This window comes from Polyergus mexicanus, unplaced genomic scaffold (genome assembly GCF_030449975.1).
Source record: "Polyergus mexicanus isolate NDT 795.1 unplaced genomic scaffold, iyPolMexi1.0 SCAF_10, whole genome shotgun sequence".
NCBI lineage: Eukaryota > Metazoa > Arthropoda > Insecta > Hymenoptera > Formicidae > Polyergus > Polyergus mexicanus.
In genome coordinates, this window is record NW_027223330.1 from 6,955,543 (window position 1) to 6,973,383 (window position 17,841).

General features: G+C 35.9%; 1 protein-coding gene across 1 annotated transcript in view; it reads right to left on the bottom strand.

The window, feature by feature from the left end:
* Positions 1–17,841, bottom strand: part of Dhc62b (Dynein heavy chain at 62B) — a 962,114-nt gene that overhangs the window by 681,530 nt on the left and 262,743 nt on the right. Inside the window, exon 14 of the mRNA XM_070302893.1 lies at positions 11,724–11,841. Coding sequence (XP_070158994.1) covers positions 11,724–11,841 — 118 coding nt within the window. The remainder of the gene's footprint in view (positions 1–11,723; positions 11,842–17,841) is intronic.

The window sequence follows — 17,841 nt, forward strand, 5'->3', positions numbered from 1 at the left end:
CTTATTTCCAAATCCTTGTATTTCTTATTATATCTAGCTTCCCTAATTTTATTATCCTCTAATTGTCTCTGCACTTCCCTGTCCCTATTTCTCAACTCCTCTCTAATATCAATTCTTTCCTCTCTTAAAATTTCTAATGCTTCGACACCCCACCCATTTCTATTATAATATTTTTCTCTCTCCCTACTATACATATTCCCTCCTCTATTTATTTCTTTTTCCATCCAACACTTTTTTACCCATCTGCTTTCTTCCATACCTCTTATCTTTTCCTTATATCTCCAAGACCTTATACCCCACTCTATCCTTAATTTGTTTAAACCTAATTCACTCGACATTAAATACCTTGGCGTACAGAATTCTAACCTGAATAACCATCTTACGTAATCTAACATCATTCTTTCTAATTCCTTCTTTTCCTCCCAGCCCCATATTTCCACTCCGTAAGACATTACACTCTGCACCAGATACCTAAATAACCCCCACCTTCTTGTAAAATCATCTCTACAAATCCTTTCCCCCAAACCCCATGTTTTATTGGCTGCCAACCTTCCTTTGTTATATAAATCCTTTATGTGTTCTTTATAATTTCCATTACTATTAAACACAAAACCTAAATACTTGAAAATCTTTACCTCCTCTATATCTTTCCCTTTCCATTTCCATGACTCTTTCTTTTTCCTATTTCCTCTGTTAAAAACCATCACCTTTGTTTTTTCGGTACATAATATCATTTTTCTTTTATTTAGAAATCTCTTTAATGTCTGCAACATATCCATCAGTGCCTCTTTATTCTTTGTTATAAAAACCATATCATCCGCATACTCTAAGGACCATAGCCTATTTCTATCTACTCTTATACCCCCAATATTACGCCTTTCTAACTCCTTTCCTATCTCCGCTACATACAAATTGAACAGCAGAGGACTCATCACACAACCTTGTTTTACTCCCTTGTAAAAAACTTTGTAAAAAACTTCTCAATGATTTCTTCTTTTATCCTTACTGCTACCTCCGTTTCTTCATATATCCTTTCCATCTTCCAGACGAGGTCCTTCGCGATTCCTTTCTCCCTTAATCCTTTCCACAGTTGTTCCCTTTCCACATTATCAAAAGCTGCTTTCAGATCTACAAACATAGCATAAACCTTTCCTTCTTTGTTTGCTTTTTCTCTTTCCCTCTGGACAATATGGTTCAATACAAAGATATTATCTATTGTAGACCTTCCTCTTCTGAATCCTGCCTGGCTTTCCGGTAGCAAACTCAGTCTCTCTGTTTCGTCTTCAAGTCTGTTCCTCAAAATCTCAGCATATATCTTATAAGCCGAGCACAGCAAAGATATGCCTCTATAGTTACCATCCTTTTTAGTGTCCCCTCTCTTATACAATGGAACAATTATTGACATTTTCCAATCCTTGGGTATATATCCCCTTTTTCCATATCTGCCTCAATATTTCCACCAGCCCTTTCTTCACTGCACCTCCTCCGAATTTCCAAACTTCTATTGGTATTCCATCCACCCCTACTGCCTTCTTCATTTTTAACTTCCTAACCGCTTTACCAATTTCCTCTTCTTCCAACCGTCCTTCTGTCCTCTCCTCTTGTATACTTTTAATTTCTCCTTCTTCTTCTCTATTAACTCTCCCTGTCTGTGTCTCTTTACCTTCCAATAACTCCATGAAGTAGCTTCTCCACACTTCTTTACTTATCTCCGCTTCCTTCCAAGTCCTCTTCTTCCTTCTCCTATTTATAAATCTCCATACTTCCGTGAGATTTCTTAAATTCTTCAACTCTTTTTCTTCTCTTTCCCTCTTCTCTCTTTGCTTCCTCTCTGCGATCTCTTTCAACTTTCTTCTTTCCTCCATATATTTCTCCTTACCTATTTTACCTTTTCTCCATTTTTTATAACATTTCCTCACTTCCCTCTTCTTTTTAGAGCATTGCCTATCCCACCAATCCTTTTGTCTCAACTCTATTTTTCTCTTCGCCACCTTTTTCCTTATCATTGCTACCTGTACCATGCCTTTAAGTTTGTCCCATTTTTCTTCAATTGTTCCTTGGCTATTCTCCTCCCATGTTAACTTTTCCACATTTTCTTTATACATTTGTACAGCTTCCTCATCCCAGCATATCTTCCAGATCTCCTTCTCCTCTTCTTTATCCTTTCCTTCTAGATATGTTCTTCCTCTACCTCTTTCTTCTATCTTCAACGTTATCGGTAAGTGATCTGAGTCCACTCTGTCATCAACCCTGAAATCCTCTATTCTATCTATCGCATTTTCACTACAAAAAACATAATCAATTACTGTACAACCTCTAGCACCTACATACGTAAACTCTCCTTCCCAGTCATCATTTGTCATACCATTTAACACATGCCATTCTTTGCCCATAAAATAGTCAATCATATTCTTTTCTCCATTACTTACTAATTTATCTTTACTTTTCCTATCAAACCCTCCCACCTCTTCTTCATACCCATCCAATTCGCCTATTCTAATATTAAAATCCCTCCCCCATGATTATTTGTTCCCCTTCCTTTCTTTCTAACCAATTCTCTAATTTCTTTTCTAGAGTGTTCCAGCACTCCTTATTATATATAGATATAATAAATAACCTTTCTTTTCTCTCATTAATTTCTGATGTCACAAACTCCTCCTCCTTATCTCCTATTATTCTATCCACATTACTTCCCCAATCCCTCTTTCCTAAAATAAAACCACCCATTGCCCTTCCCCTCCTTTTCTCCTTCACCGCATATCTACATCCCCAGACATATGTATTTGGCAACCTACCCTTTAACATCTCCCAGCTTTTTTCATCTATCCATGTTTCACTTAAACTGACAAAATCAAAATTCCTAATATATCGCCAAAAATCTATTCCTTTATTTCCTACCCCTGCAACATTCCAAAATAAAATATTTCTACCTACAATTTCCTTTCCCCCCTCTTTGCCCTTTTCTTCCGCTTCTTGGCTTAAGCAAAATTCGACCCCCCATTGCCTCTTCCCCCGCCCTCACCTTCCTATCACTACACTCTGTTTCCCCATAATCTTTATCTAATTCCTTTTCTACCTCTGCCCACATTTTCCATTCCCCTTTTATTCTAACTCTCGCATATCCTGCCTTCACATCTTCCCCCTTGTTTTTCTGTTCTTTCACCCATTTACCTATTTTCTCTTGTCTCTTTCTCTCCTCCCACGTTAAATCATTTTCAATAAAAATCCTTCCACCTTTTAACTTATTTTTATTATACATTACCTTCCTCTTGTTCTCGATCCCTTCTAACTTAATTATTATCACAGGCCCACTTATTTTAACATTAACCAGTTCACGCTCTATTTCTATTTTATCCTTTAAAAATTCCCTCGCCCACTTCCTCTTATCTTTATCTATTTCTTTTATGTCAATCCCTTTAATCACTATATTATTTTTCCTTTCTTCTCTTTCTTTATCTAATACCATTTTCCCTATACTTTCTACTTCCTTACTACTTAACCTTTCATCACTTATTATCGATCCATAAGAACCGTAAAAACTACTTTTTCCACTTCTACTTCCCCTGCTGTCTCCCTCACTTTCCTCCGCTAAATTCGTCCCTTCTTCTAAATTTCCATATCCTCTCTTCATTATTTCCATACTTGTTTCTATTTTATCTAACCTCTCCTCTATTTTTATCATTCTAGCCCCCCAAACTAACTCTTTTCTTTCTACGTTACTTATTTCCTCCATTACACTTTCCTTTATATTTTTAATCTCCTTTAATTTCTCCCTTATCAATTCCCTCTCTTTTCTTAACTTTTTTAACACATTAGTTTTATCCTTATCCTTATCCCCCTTAAGTGCAAACGTTACCTTTCTTTTTACCGTACCCTCTTTACCGTCCTCCAATGGTTTCCATTCTTGCAAATACCTTCCTTACCGACTCTTGCCGTACCTTCCTTCTTATACATTGGCAGTTTCGACATTCTAACCTCAATCCCTTGTCGTTCCCTTTCCTGCCCTATTACGACCAAACTATTGTTCCCCTATACCTGCCTTCCCTCACCCTGCTTTCTTCCTATTATTATATCCTGCCTTATAAAAACACTTCTCTTACTCCCTGAACTTATAAATTTTAGTTTAAACTAGAGCACGCATTCAGCACGCATTCACTCACTCACACGCCCTCTAACCAAGTCCAAATTTTTAACAATATAATTCTATACATATTTTAAAATTCTGCTTTCAGTCGTTCTCAATTTTTTAATAAATTTTGTATTCTCCTAAAAAATTGTAGACAAAGAAAAATATTAGGACACAGCGGTTAAACTCCATTTTTGGCTCTTATTGATACGGAAAATTTAAATTGCGATTTTGACATTTTCTAGAACCGTATTAATTCTTTATTCTGTTATATTTTATTCTAGCAAAAAATGGCTTTATTATTAAATATATATGTTGGCAAAATGAGAAGTATATTATAGTGACTTAAATAGCTCAATGACAAGAGCAATCTCCCGACAAACAAAAGATTCGAATTCGATTCCTAACTTAACCATTGTACATGTTTTTCTAGGCTATACTTTTTTATGAGAATACGAGGGGTTTATTAAAAATAAAACTTAAAGTGTAATTATTATAATTAATTTGGTATCACATCGGGAATATTTTGTGCTTTGTAAACAATCATTTTAAATCAAACAGAAAATTATTTTCTATGAAACTTATGCATTAGCATCTGCGTTTGACTTTTATTAACCTAAGAAATTTAAATTGCAACTTTTTTTCACGTTTTAGTTTTTACTATTCATAATATTACACCCAATTAAATAGTAAAGACATAAGCTTATTCATAAAAATCAATATTAAAAAAGAAGGAAGCCACATACGAAAAAAGAACCTTAGAAACAATTGCGCATGCATATGTATTAATCAAACTTGAAATTAATTACAAATGGATTTTACATACGTTTCGATCCCTGCTTCTGAATCTTTTCAATGTTGTACAGATACAAACAATGATAACAGTATTTCGAAACAAAGTAACAAAATAAATACGCAATCAACTAGAGTCATCCCAAATTAAAAATAAGGTTATAACAAATTATAATACATGATAAAAAGATTGTAAAAATAAATGTGTGATAACGCTTGGTAAATAGATCCTTAAAAAATTATCCTTAACAGTATCGTACAAAAATAAAGATTTCGCGATCAGCCAAACATAGTATGTCCATACACACCAACGTATACTAAATCATAGATTTTACTAAAAATAAAAGGAACATCCGCCATTCTATTACATCAATCCATGCTCTTCAAAGAAAATTCAACCGTATTCCTTCATGAGAAGATTAAAAATAATCTCCCTGGTGTGCCCCGCAACCACGCAGGTTTCAATACAGGCAAGGAAATGGTATGAAATCTTGACAGAAAGAAGATCCTCCCGTGGAAAATAAAAAATATGAGACCAGAAATATAAACAGAGTCTGGGATATAATACGTTAATTAAATAAAAAATAAAGTTGGAAACAATACAAATGAAAAATAAGATTAAGTTAAAGTATAAATAAACAACGAAAAATATTATAAATAAATAAAAAGCGAAACAAGTAAAGTGAAGCAGAAAACCGTAAATATAAAAATTAAGAATAAAACAATACAAAAATAAATAAAAGAAATATCATTAAAATTTATCAATAATAGTAAGTTAAAAGATAGCGTACTAACTAGCATCATATTTGTTAAGCTTAAAACATATACACAAATACATAAAACTATCCTGAAGATTAACTGTCATTTGTATCAAGTAACGCGGTCATCGCTACGCCAAGTACATAAGAAAAAAAACTGACTTGTCAATAGTTTTGCCTGTGTACAGCGCTACCAAGTAGCTTATTCGGAGTTTTACGACTAATGAATTTTCGATCAAAATACCTTAGGAACTAAAGCCGTAATCAAAAATTTAACGGTACTTTACTTATACAATGTGAATGCAAACTTTCAATTGTGACCAATTTATAATAAAATTGAATACAATTGTATAGAATTGTGACATTTCCTCTTTTAGTTTCAAATTTCAGACTCACATACGTATACTTGCACGCAAAGCGATTTTGTCCCTCAAGGAGCATTCACACCGCTCATGCATGATTATTCCTTTGAGTATACTCTTTTATAATTTTATAAATTTATGATAGAGAAATATATGAAAAGAGAGAGAGAGAGAGAGAGAGAGAGAGAGAGGAAATAGGGAGAGGGACAAAGAGGGAGAAGAATGGGAGGGAAAGGGGAGGGAGAAAGAGAAGAGAGAAAGGGAGAGACAGAGCGAGGAAAAGGGAGAGAGAGAGCGGGAGAGGGAGGAAGGAGAAATAGAGTGAGAGAAAGAAGGAGGTAAGGAAAGAGAAGGAGGGAGAAAAAGGGAAAGAGAGAGGAAAAGAGAGAGAGATAATGAATATACGTATACGTATACTCCATTACATCGCATGGTCGTACTATCAAATAAATATACAAAGACGCGTATCGGTATGCGGCATATACATATAGCGCTATTGTGTATGGAATGTCTCATCTTGTTGTCACTCATACAGTACGAGCGAGTAGACGACAGCTCCGTGTGTCGTTATAGTATGTATCTAGTTATACATGATCGCGAAAACTATTAAAAGATATCTGAAACTCTAATATCAGTTTATAATACGTAAAATAGCATTAAAACTGTGAAACTTTAATTTGTTATATCTCCTGAACCAATGCCGATCGTCGCTTGATTTTTGCAAGGAATTAGTTAGACCGCTCCCCCTACAATGTATTTAAGTAGCGATTAAATTGGTGAGATGTGATATTTTATGCATATTTACCCAAAATACATTCAATACAAATAAAAAGATATAAAACGATTTTAATTAAATAAATTTAGTGCTACTAACTTTTAAAGTATATATTAAAAACAAACAATAAATTTAATTTAGACTTAAATTTAATTTAAAAATATATTTAATTTAATTATATCACAATAACTGCAATGTGAATGTATTAAAGAATACATTAATTTTAGCATATTGTTTAGTTTAGCTGCGCCACGTTCTTTTAATTAAAACTTTTGGTAAATTTTGATATTAACGCTGACTACACCGATTTCAATGATTTTGACATGTATTGTCAAGGACATGGCTCTGACAAGTAACAAATAAAACCTTAATTGTAATAAATACAAGTATTCATAAATACAGTAAGTAATAAATACAACAAATATTCATAAAAGCTTTTTTTCATTTAGAAATACATATAATTACTTATTAATATTATAATATAATTACCTATTAATATTCTATAAATGGCTTTTCTACAAAGACAGTTCATAAAATGACTGAAATGAACCAGCCAGAATCTAAATCTAAAACGATGTACATATCGTTGCATTTGACAATGTGGCGAGTCGCTTGTTAGCGTTTTATAAAAAGACTAAAATTCTTACCCAGATTGCAAAATATTTCATTTTCAACCATGATTTTGAAATGTGGCCGTACTTTATAAAATGTCTAGATGTTTTATAAACGGATTATGTAATCTGGCTACGACATATATGTTCAACAAGCAACATCGAATTGTTCGAGAACGCAACAAAATGCGAGATGAAAGAAAGAGAAAAAAAGAGAAAGATAGAAAACGGAAAAGAGCGATAAACATTATACATAAACACGTGTTCGCGTATATAATTACCAGTTTATCGTTATTAAAAACATGATTAGCCAAACTTTCTAAATATTTCTTCAATGCTTCCATTTTTCAATAATTTATTTGTCACAAATTCTTATAACCATTAATAATTTCTTATCACTTTATCACTTTTCTTCCTTGCATTATTCCGCGATACTTTCACTGCGCGTAAATTTGGTTGTGCGTGGCTTAGCGCGAGACACTACTGTTAACCTTTTTTATCATTTACTTGTCAAATCATCATTTACTTGTCAAATCTCAGAGCACCGCTAGCGCAATCTTCTATCGAGTACATCAACTGTACAACGTGATTAATACATTTGCATATTATATGTGTTGTGTACATGTATATGCGTGTAGCGTGATACCACTATATTTTTTGCATGTGTTGTATACATGTATACACGTATATCTGAATAAAAATTTTATACATTTCGACTTTGCATGATATTACATCCATTCACAATATATGTAGAAAAAAAATTAAGACATTTTCATTATATAATTCAAACTCAAGCTATCGATTAAACTTATTAAAAATACGATCGGTTCAGCCGTTATTGAGGTCCGATAATCTAAGGTTCTCGCAACTGGCCGACTCGCATATAGATAGCCAGAGTGCCTCGCGGCTTCGTATGAACTCTGCGCGAGACATTACCGTGTCTCTTGAAACTACAAAGGCTGACAGTACTGCGTAGAAGTTCCAATATATAATCTCGCTTTGCGTGGAAAGTTGCAAACCTATATGGAACCTCGCTTCACGTGGAAAAGTGTATGCATGGAAACAGTGGGTTCCGCCCTCCTACGGAGGGCTTCACTAACGAAAAACTAGACAAATAAGTTTGCGTGGAACCTCGCTTGCGTGGAAAGTTGCGAACCCATATCGAATCGTATATGTACTGCAAAGTACATGCTTAGGAGGACACATAAGATTTAGATTCCATTGTTTTTGTCGAAAACTATCATTCATACAGTAAAAATTAATAGAACATAAAATGTTTATCTCTATGAGATCTAAAACTTTTGTCTAAAACATTTATCAAGATTTTCCGTATTTACTGACATAAACGTAAAAAAGTATAATTTTTATAGGTTTTTCACGATTTTCACCATGAAAATCAAATAGTCACCAATTTTCACTATAATATTCGTATTTATTTCGCTTTTTATTTATTTATTTATTTATAGCATTTTTCGATGTTTATTTATACATTAATTTAATCTTGATTTTTATTTGTGTCCGACTTTATTTTTCATTTAATTATTGCGCTTTAACATCCCAGATTCTTAGACTTCGTTTTCACTCCTGACTTCACATTTTTGATTTTCCATTACCGAATCCTCTTTCTATCAAGATTTCACACCACTTTTTTGGCTCCATCAGAGTGGATCGAGAACATTACTTTTAATCCTTTCGTGGAGGAATACGATTAAATTTCCTTTGAGGAATATGGATGCGGTGGATTATTGCAGTAGAATCGCGGATGTTTCGATTATTTTTAGTAAAATTTGTAACTGATAATAATATACATTCTATATGTCGATATGGGCATATAGGACGTATATTATTATGTTTGCTGACGGCGAAGCTTCTATAGTTTTATATGGTATTGTTAAGAATAACTTTTTTCGAATCTATTTACTATTCATTATTACATATTTATTTTTACAATGTATTCTCTTTTATCACATATGGACCGTTTATTTTGAAAGTGGTGTAAGTCCTTTTTTTAAAAAAATGAGATATGACGTAATTTATGCTTAATTTAGTGTAAACTTTTTGTTTATAACTAGTTAGTATTTAATATCTTAAAAAATGCCAATGCTTTGTTCAATTTAAAATTGGCCGGTAAAAGAAATTGCGTAACCATTGATTATGAAAGTGGTGTAAGTCCAATTTCCATCACGATGCCAGGCCTATTACATACGAAAAATATAAGGATATGCAGCAACTATTACCTTATATACCTCCTGTGCATCATGAATATTTCAAAACATTGCCACATGAAGAGCATAAATAATTAATAATACCAATATCTTATGTTAAGTTTAACAATATATAAATATAATTAACGTTCAAAATAAAAAATACTAATCCTATTTTATTTCTTGTTATTATTTATAAACAAAATTGGATTAATATGAAATATATTTTAAGTGATATTTGTTATTTCAAAATTGAAATTAAATGATATTTACAATTGACTAATTATGAAAGTGGTGTAAGTCCATTTGCAGCCTGGAAATATATATTATTTTAGTTAAATTCGCCTAAAAGAAATTTATATAATCAAATTACATATTGATAAATTAGTACAAACATTCCCAGACTTCACATAATTAACCTATATTTTTTAATTGTCAGATCTGCTAACATTTAATTTTCTCGAAACAAAAGAAAATGGACTTGCACCACTTTCAAAATAAACGGTCCATATTATGAATTGTTATAATCTTGAAGTTATTTTTAATTTGGGATGACTCTAGTCGATTGCGTGTTTGTTTTGCTATTTCGTTTCCAAACATTGTTATCATTATTTGTATCTATACAATTGTAACGGCAGGGCCGTTACTACGGCAAAATATATATATGTATATACAATAACATGTCTGCCTCGCTTACTCGATCCTACCCTACCTATCCCGCTCGCACAACCACCGCGCACGCTCTCTCGCTCGCACATGCATCGTCCCGCTCACACTAGGCGCGCTATCTCGTTGGGCATGCGCTCTCGCTCTCGACTCGCCTTATCTCGCTCACGGTCCCCCACGCGGAATCGACCCCACTCCTGGGCCGACAGTATAGTGGGAGGCCCCGGCCGGGTATATAAGCCCGGCCGGCCGAGGCATCGGGACCAGATCCTGTCCCGACATCCAGCTCCCGACACCGACCTGACCAGTACCTACTACCTCCTCGGGCTAAGGTTTCTCTTAGCCCTGTCGGGTTTCGCCGACTCCTGTCACCGCTCCTCGGGCTAAGGTTTCTCTTAGCCCTGTCGGGTTTCGCCGACTCCTGTCACCGCTCCTCGGGCTAAAGTTTCTTTTAGCCCTGTCGGGTTTCGCCGGCTCCTGTCACCGCTCCTCGGGCTAAGGTTTCTCTGAGCCCTGTCGGGTTTCGCCGGCTCCTGTCACCGCTCCTCGGGCTAAGGTTTCTCTTAGCCCTGTCGGGTTTCGCCGGCTCCTAGCACCTAGCCGGGCTGAGGTTTCGCTCAGCCCTACCGGGTTTCGCCGGTTTCCGTTGCCAAGGCCGGACCCGACGTGAGACTCGGGCCTGTCGGCAATACCAACCTACCTAGCCTAACCGTAGTAATAAGCCACCTGTAGATATCGCGTCGTAGCCTTAAGACCGTTAGCCGTAAGTCCGCTAGTTCTAACCGCGTCGTAGTAGAAGCCTGTTAATAATAAGTCCGCTAGAAATAAGCCTGCTAGTCCTAAGAGCCTGCTAGTTATAACCGCGCCGTAATCTTAAGCTCGTCTGTAAATAAAGCCGCGCCATCGCGATTAAGCTGCGTTTCTCGCCGCGTACCGCTTTGCACGCCCGCGCCTGACACCAGCTTTCTGCCGACCGCACGCTGACCAACATCGCCTGGCCCTGCACGCTACTTTGTACATATCTTTATCTAAATAAACTATCTTTTCTACTTATATTGTGTTTTCGTAAGCTTGAGTCTCCCCTCCTCTCGAACCCGGACACCGACGAGCCGATCCGAGCGTCGAGCGAGGTGACCGCGTTACACAATACTGAAAAGATTCAGAAGCAGAAATCGAAACATATGTAAAATCCAATTGTAATTAATTTCAAGTTTGATTAATACACGTACGCGCAATTACATCTACGATCTTTTGCTTGTATTTGGCCTTTTTTCTTATAATTTTATCTAGTATTATTTATACATAAATTTCAAATTTATAAAAAATTTTTTCTGTTTCTTTATTTTATTAATGTTTCCAAACTTTTTCTAAATAAACGTTTCAATGTATATTATTGTGCGAAAGTTTGAATAAAATAACAAATTTATACTTGAATAAGCCATCGTTCGACACATTCGCGCGCTGCTGCCGTCGAAATTAATTCTTTCATTGTCACTTCTTCATTATCATCGCTGAACATGGAATAAATTTCTAATTTTTCGTCAAACCTATAAGAATTCGATAAATAATAATAATAATAAAATATGTATGTAGAGGGTGCAACAGAGCGCCCGTATCAGCAGTTTTTTTGAGGAAACAACACATTTTCGTGAAAAATGTTTCATGCAAAAATTGTAGAGCTCTAAGTGACGTATTATATAATAATATTAGTGACTTTGAATAGCACCGTCAAGGTCATATAAAAATCACTGAATTTTTTTAATGGAACTCCCTATTTTTTATTATATATTCTTGTACCTTATCTCGAGAGCTTCCCAAAACATATAATAAAGTATTTTTTCATTAAGTACTTTTTGAGTTATTTTATATTTTAATCTGACATATTTTGATATAAAAAATTAAATATCTCGTAAAATATTTAATTTTCGATAATCTTATCATAATACTTTTATGTACAAAATAACAAGACAAATCAATTAGTATAAAAAAATAATTGTTTTTAAGAAAATTATTTACAATGTATTTCTTTAAACAATTATTTGTTTTTTTTGCACTAATTAATTTGTCTCATTATTTTGTACATAAAAGTCTTACGGTAAGATTATCGAAAACTAAATATAATATTTTACGAGATATTTAATTTTTTATATCAAAATATGTCAGATTAAAATATAAAATAACTCAAAAAATACTTAATGAAAAAATACTTTATTATAGTATTTTGGAAATCTCTCGAGGTAAGCTACAAGAATATGTAATGAAAAATAGGGAGTTACATTTAAAAAATTCAAAGTGATTTTTATATGACCCTGACGGTCAAGATTATACTAATATTCAAGATTATACTAATATTCAAGATTATACTAACATTATTATATAATGCACCACTTAGAGCTCTACAACTTTTGCCTGAAATATTTTTCACAAAAATGCGTTGTTTCCTCAAAAAATGCTGATACGGGCGCTCTGTTACACTCTGTATATGTAATATCGTACATTTCATATAATAATATATATATGCTATATTTCAATTATATTATGTATTTATATTAATACTATATAATAATATGTATTATTATATTATAATATGTGTGTATACGTATCATATTGCGTCTGTGGATCAATATCGATATTTCTTGAACGCCCGCGACACAACCGGCACTCGCGTGCCTCGTAAACGTAATAATGAACACTTTTTTAAAAGGAACTTTAATAATAACACAGAACTCAACTATACATAGAACACAGATCAGATAATATTAGTAGTTATAATAACAAATACGTCCGCACGAAATGACATCCGTCGCAAGACGGACTCTAAGACGATGGCTCTTCTAATAAGATGTTGGCTGTTGTTTTCCAACAACTCTCTTAGCAACTTGTTTGGGAATGATTTTCTAGAGACGGGTACAGCAAATTCAAGAATAACCACCACAGGGACGAAACATATATGGTGCGCAACACTGCCCTCCTTTTTCAAAATTGTCGTCCCCACAATCAACGGTGAAAGAGTTCATTTTGAATGGGTTGACCGTTGTCCTTTCCTTACAAGGCGTTGACTCCAGGCTACCTTAATAGTTTCCTGCTCTACCTTGAGTTGCTACTGCAAGTTACCGCGCCATTATTTGTCGGCCCCAATCATACACCTTCCAAGAATAAACAGGATATTCCCATCGAACTCGCTTCATTGACGAAAATATCATCCAACGTTGACTCTTGAGTATTAAAACGGTTTCCTGCTCTACCCTGAGCTGTTGTTACAGATTACCGAGCTTCGTCATTAACCAGGTCCCAATCGATTCCGATAAAACTCGGCACTGCATTAGTTGTCTTCTGTTCTTCGTCTGACTTTCGGAAATATGCTGCCGCATCATAAGGGATAGAATCTTCGGACAAGAGGAGAGGATCTACCGTGGATTCATTATTTTCAAATGAGTACTTTTCAAGCCCCTGCCTCGGCACTTGCCTTATGACCCGGCGGGAAAACCATGGTTCAAAAACTGCCAATGAAGCAATTTTCAATAGTGATTTCGTGTTTCAACCAAACTCCAGATAACGAATACTTCATAGCGTCTTCTTCATTGAACTCCTTAAAAAAATAAAATTTTAGATAGTAACAAGTAACAAATAACATGTAATTGGACACTTCCATTTTCGGTATAGTTATTAACGGTCGAAAAAAATTCAGTGCGAGTTGGTGAGAAAGAAAAGGAGAGAATTCAGAATGAAAGATAGAGAAAGTGAGGTGAATGTGAAAAAATGGAGTGAGTGGATACGGGAAAAGGACAGAAGGTGAAGAAAACTGAGACAAGGGCGGTCGAAAGGAGGGAAAGATTAAATGAGCCAATGGTAAGAATGGTAGACGAGTGTAGTAGCGGGGAAGTGAGTGAGAAATAGGGAAAATAAATATGCAAGGGAGAGAGAAAGGGAGTGAGCGCAGGGAGATAAGATAAAGAAGCGACAAGTAACGCGAGTAAATAAATTGGGCATAAAATAGAAAGAACAGAGGAAGGAAAGTGATCATGAAGATGGGAACAAGGAAAGATTAATAGAGAGAAGAGGAAGCATGAGAGGGAGAATAGAAGGGGAGATGAAGAAGTTAGTGATAGAGAAGGTGAGGGAAAAAAAGAAAGGAATTAAATTCAAAGAAAAAAGAGGAGAGGGGAAGGAGTTGAAGGAGAGTTTGAAAAAGATAGAATGAAGGTTAGAGAAGAAGAAAAGGGAGGAAAACAAACGGAATATTATAATAAAAGGAATTAAGGAAGGGAGGGAAGAATTGAAGGAGGAAGTGGCAAATTTACTTAAGGAGATAGGTGTAGAAATCATAATTGGAGAAGTTGTAACGCGGTTACTTTTCGCGAGCGCGCGGATGAGCTCGGTCGGGATCAGGGCTCGTGAAAAGGTGAGACACACGAAAAGATTGAGTTAAAAGGTATCGTCTTTATTTGCCTCTTTCGGCAATGGTCAATTTACAATAGGTTGTGTGATGTTAGCGCGCGGCGGATGATGCAACGCGCTAGATGTAATGCGCGTTCGTTATTCGGTGCGCGATGTTCGATATATCGAAACGCTTATGATCTTCGTACGGCACAGCCGTGTTTATTTTGACGGCACGCGAAACGCGCAAGAAACCGGGCGCGATCGTTCGACGCGTGTTTATTTTGACGGCGTGCGAGACGCGCAAGAAACAGGGCGCGGTCGGTCGGTGTACGGCAAGACCATATTTATTTTGACGGCGAGCGGAATATAATGGAATATTAGGCGACAGGTATTTCGGCGCGGTGATTATAATTCGCAAGTATCATAAAAACGGTTTTAATCGTTGTCGCGGGATTATGCGCGTATTCCCAGTGGTAGGGGGAATGCGATCGGAGATCGAGTACCCTCGACCGGGCGGAGAACTCTCCATCCCTGCTTCCGTCCGCGGAATCGAGGATAGCGCGGCGGAGTCGAGAAAACTCGACGGGGCAGCGAACTCGCAAACCCGCGGGTCCGGCTAGCTGGAGCGGTCGGATAATAGACCGTAATCTAGGAGAGCGGCGAACACTCCGCTCTCGTCGAGTTAGTCGGATTTGTGTCAGGATTTCGGAGACTGCACGGAAACCGAGAATGCTCGGCGGAGGCTGCGAACACGTCAACCTCACGTTCCGTCGTTGCTGCGAATGCCAGGATCGGTTCTGGTACTGTATCTCGGAGCGTACTGCTCGAGCGGATTCAGGAATCGTTCTAGTCATGAGATGCTGAAACGCTGTCTTTTTATACCCGAGCGTCTATCGGTAATTGCGTCGTTTGCCCCCAGGTGGGGATGACAACGCGTTGTTTTCGGCGGGTAATTACGGTAAACGCGTCGCTTCCCCTGGGCGAAACGACACGGCGGGTGACGCTCGGGATCTTCCGGCAGCGTTCGGCTGTGCTCGGGCTTGTCGTATTACGGCGTAACGGCGGCCGTATAACGGTCATACGGTTGTTTATCGCAACCGCGGTAATTTGAGTATTAAAAAGGGCGCTAGGCGCCTCTGCCACTGCCCGGCTGGTGTTCGCCGGGCGGCAGATTTCCGGCTGGCTACGTGCCGGGTAACGATGGGGGGTGCATTGTTACAAAGTGAAGAGAGGAACAAGAGGGAAGATATAGCGCTAATAAAGAAAACATGGACATCAAAAGAAAATAACGAAAAAAAGAAAAGGATTGGGAGATAGAAACGAAAGGATAGAGGATGATTTGACATGGAGAAAGAGGCAAATGATATGGAATCTGGAATTAATTGCGAAATAAGAAGAAAGGCAAAAGAACGTAGATAAAATATGGTCGAATAAGGATTGAAAAAAAATGATGGAGATGGGATGAAATGGAGGAAGGGATAGGAAGAGGTATGAGAGCGGAAAGAGGAGGGAGAGAAAGGGAAAGAGAAGCAGAAAACAAAACAGAGAAGAGGACAAAAAGGGGGAGGAGACACAGTGAGAAAAGAAGAAAGGGAAAGGGGAGGAGAAAGTAGATGGAAGAGGGAAATAAAAGACAAGAGAGCAGGAGAGATGAAGAGAGGGGGAAGGAAGAATAATTGGAGAATAGGAAGGAAACATAAGGAGGAAAAGATAAAGAGATGGAAAGTAGCGTTTTGGAATGTAGCGAGGATGGGAAATAAGGACACAGGACTTTGGAAAAGAATAGAGAAATGAGACGTTATGATATTAATGGAAACGTGGGTGAACAGCAAGGGATGGGCGAAAACGAGAGAAAAATTATCAAAGGGATATAGATGGGAGATACAATATGCGAGTCGAAAAAAACAAGAAAAAAAAGCAATGTGAGGGATGATAATGGATATAAAAAGAGGTAAAGAGATAGAAATAGAAGATATGGAATCGTAGAAGAAGGAATGGTTACGAACATAATAAAATTAGAAGAAAAGAGATGGAGGATAATTGGAGTGTATGTCAGAGAGGATTAGGAAGAAAAATGACAAGATTAAGGGGATGGATAGATGGTACAGAAAAAAAGTGGGTGAAGATGATGATAGGAGGGGGGGGGGGAGATTTTAATGCAAGAACAGGAAAAGTGGGAGCCAGAGTAAACATAGAGGAGAATGAGGAAGGAAGAAGATCAAGGGATAAGAAAATTAATAAGAAGAGGAAAATATTAATTAGGGAACTAGAAGAACTATACCATGCAAACATTCTAAAATATTGCAAAATACAAAATAAATAAATGTCAAACCTAATTCTATTACAATTTATTTGTTTCATATAATATAGCATAGACTGGACTTATGTTGGCGCTGGAAGATCAAATTTTTTAATAAACAATAGCCCAAACGATTGCTCCTTAATGACTCCATCAGAATCAACGATTGCTCCCTTTTTAAAATTAATATTTTTTTAAATATTTACGAAAAACGTAAAATTTATAATCTCTATTAAAAAACATATTTATAACAGTTTTCTTCAACTACATCCTATACAAAACGATTGCTCCTTAATTGCTCCTCATTGCTCCATCATTATTTTAATGATTTATTGCATATTTTTATTAAAAATTAATAAATTAATTATTTTATAAGTGACGATATCATCACCTATCGACCGCCTGTTGGAACTATTGCTCAGTACCCAACAGTGGGAATATTAAAATGTAAAATAACAGTTTTATTGTTTATGACTTTATAATTTAGATTTTAATCAACATTTTCTGTTGATTTTTTTTGGCAGAATGAATACTCTCCGTTTGCTTTATTATTATATTCAATTGCTCTATTTGTAAAATTAATGTTTTTATGATATATGTACAAAAAACAAATTTTTTTCTTTAGAAAACATATTTCTACTAGTTGTTTTTACTATGTCCAATATAAAAAGATTGGTCCTGAATTGCTTCTCATAGCTTTATCATTGATGATTTATTGCACTTTTTTATTGAAAATGCCATAGACATAATATATCTAGACCGAAATGTTGAAGAGTGGGAGCCAAAGTGCACATAGAAAAGGACATACTTTGTTCTGTTTAAGGTTATATATAAGAAAGTTAAGTCACAAGCCCTGATTATCCATAAT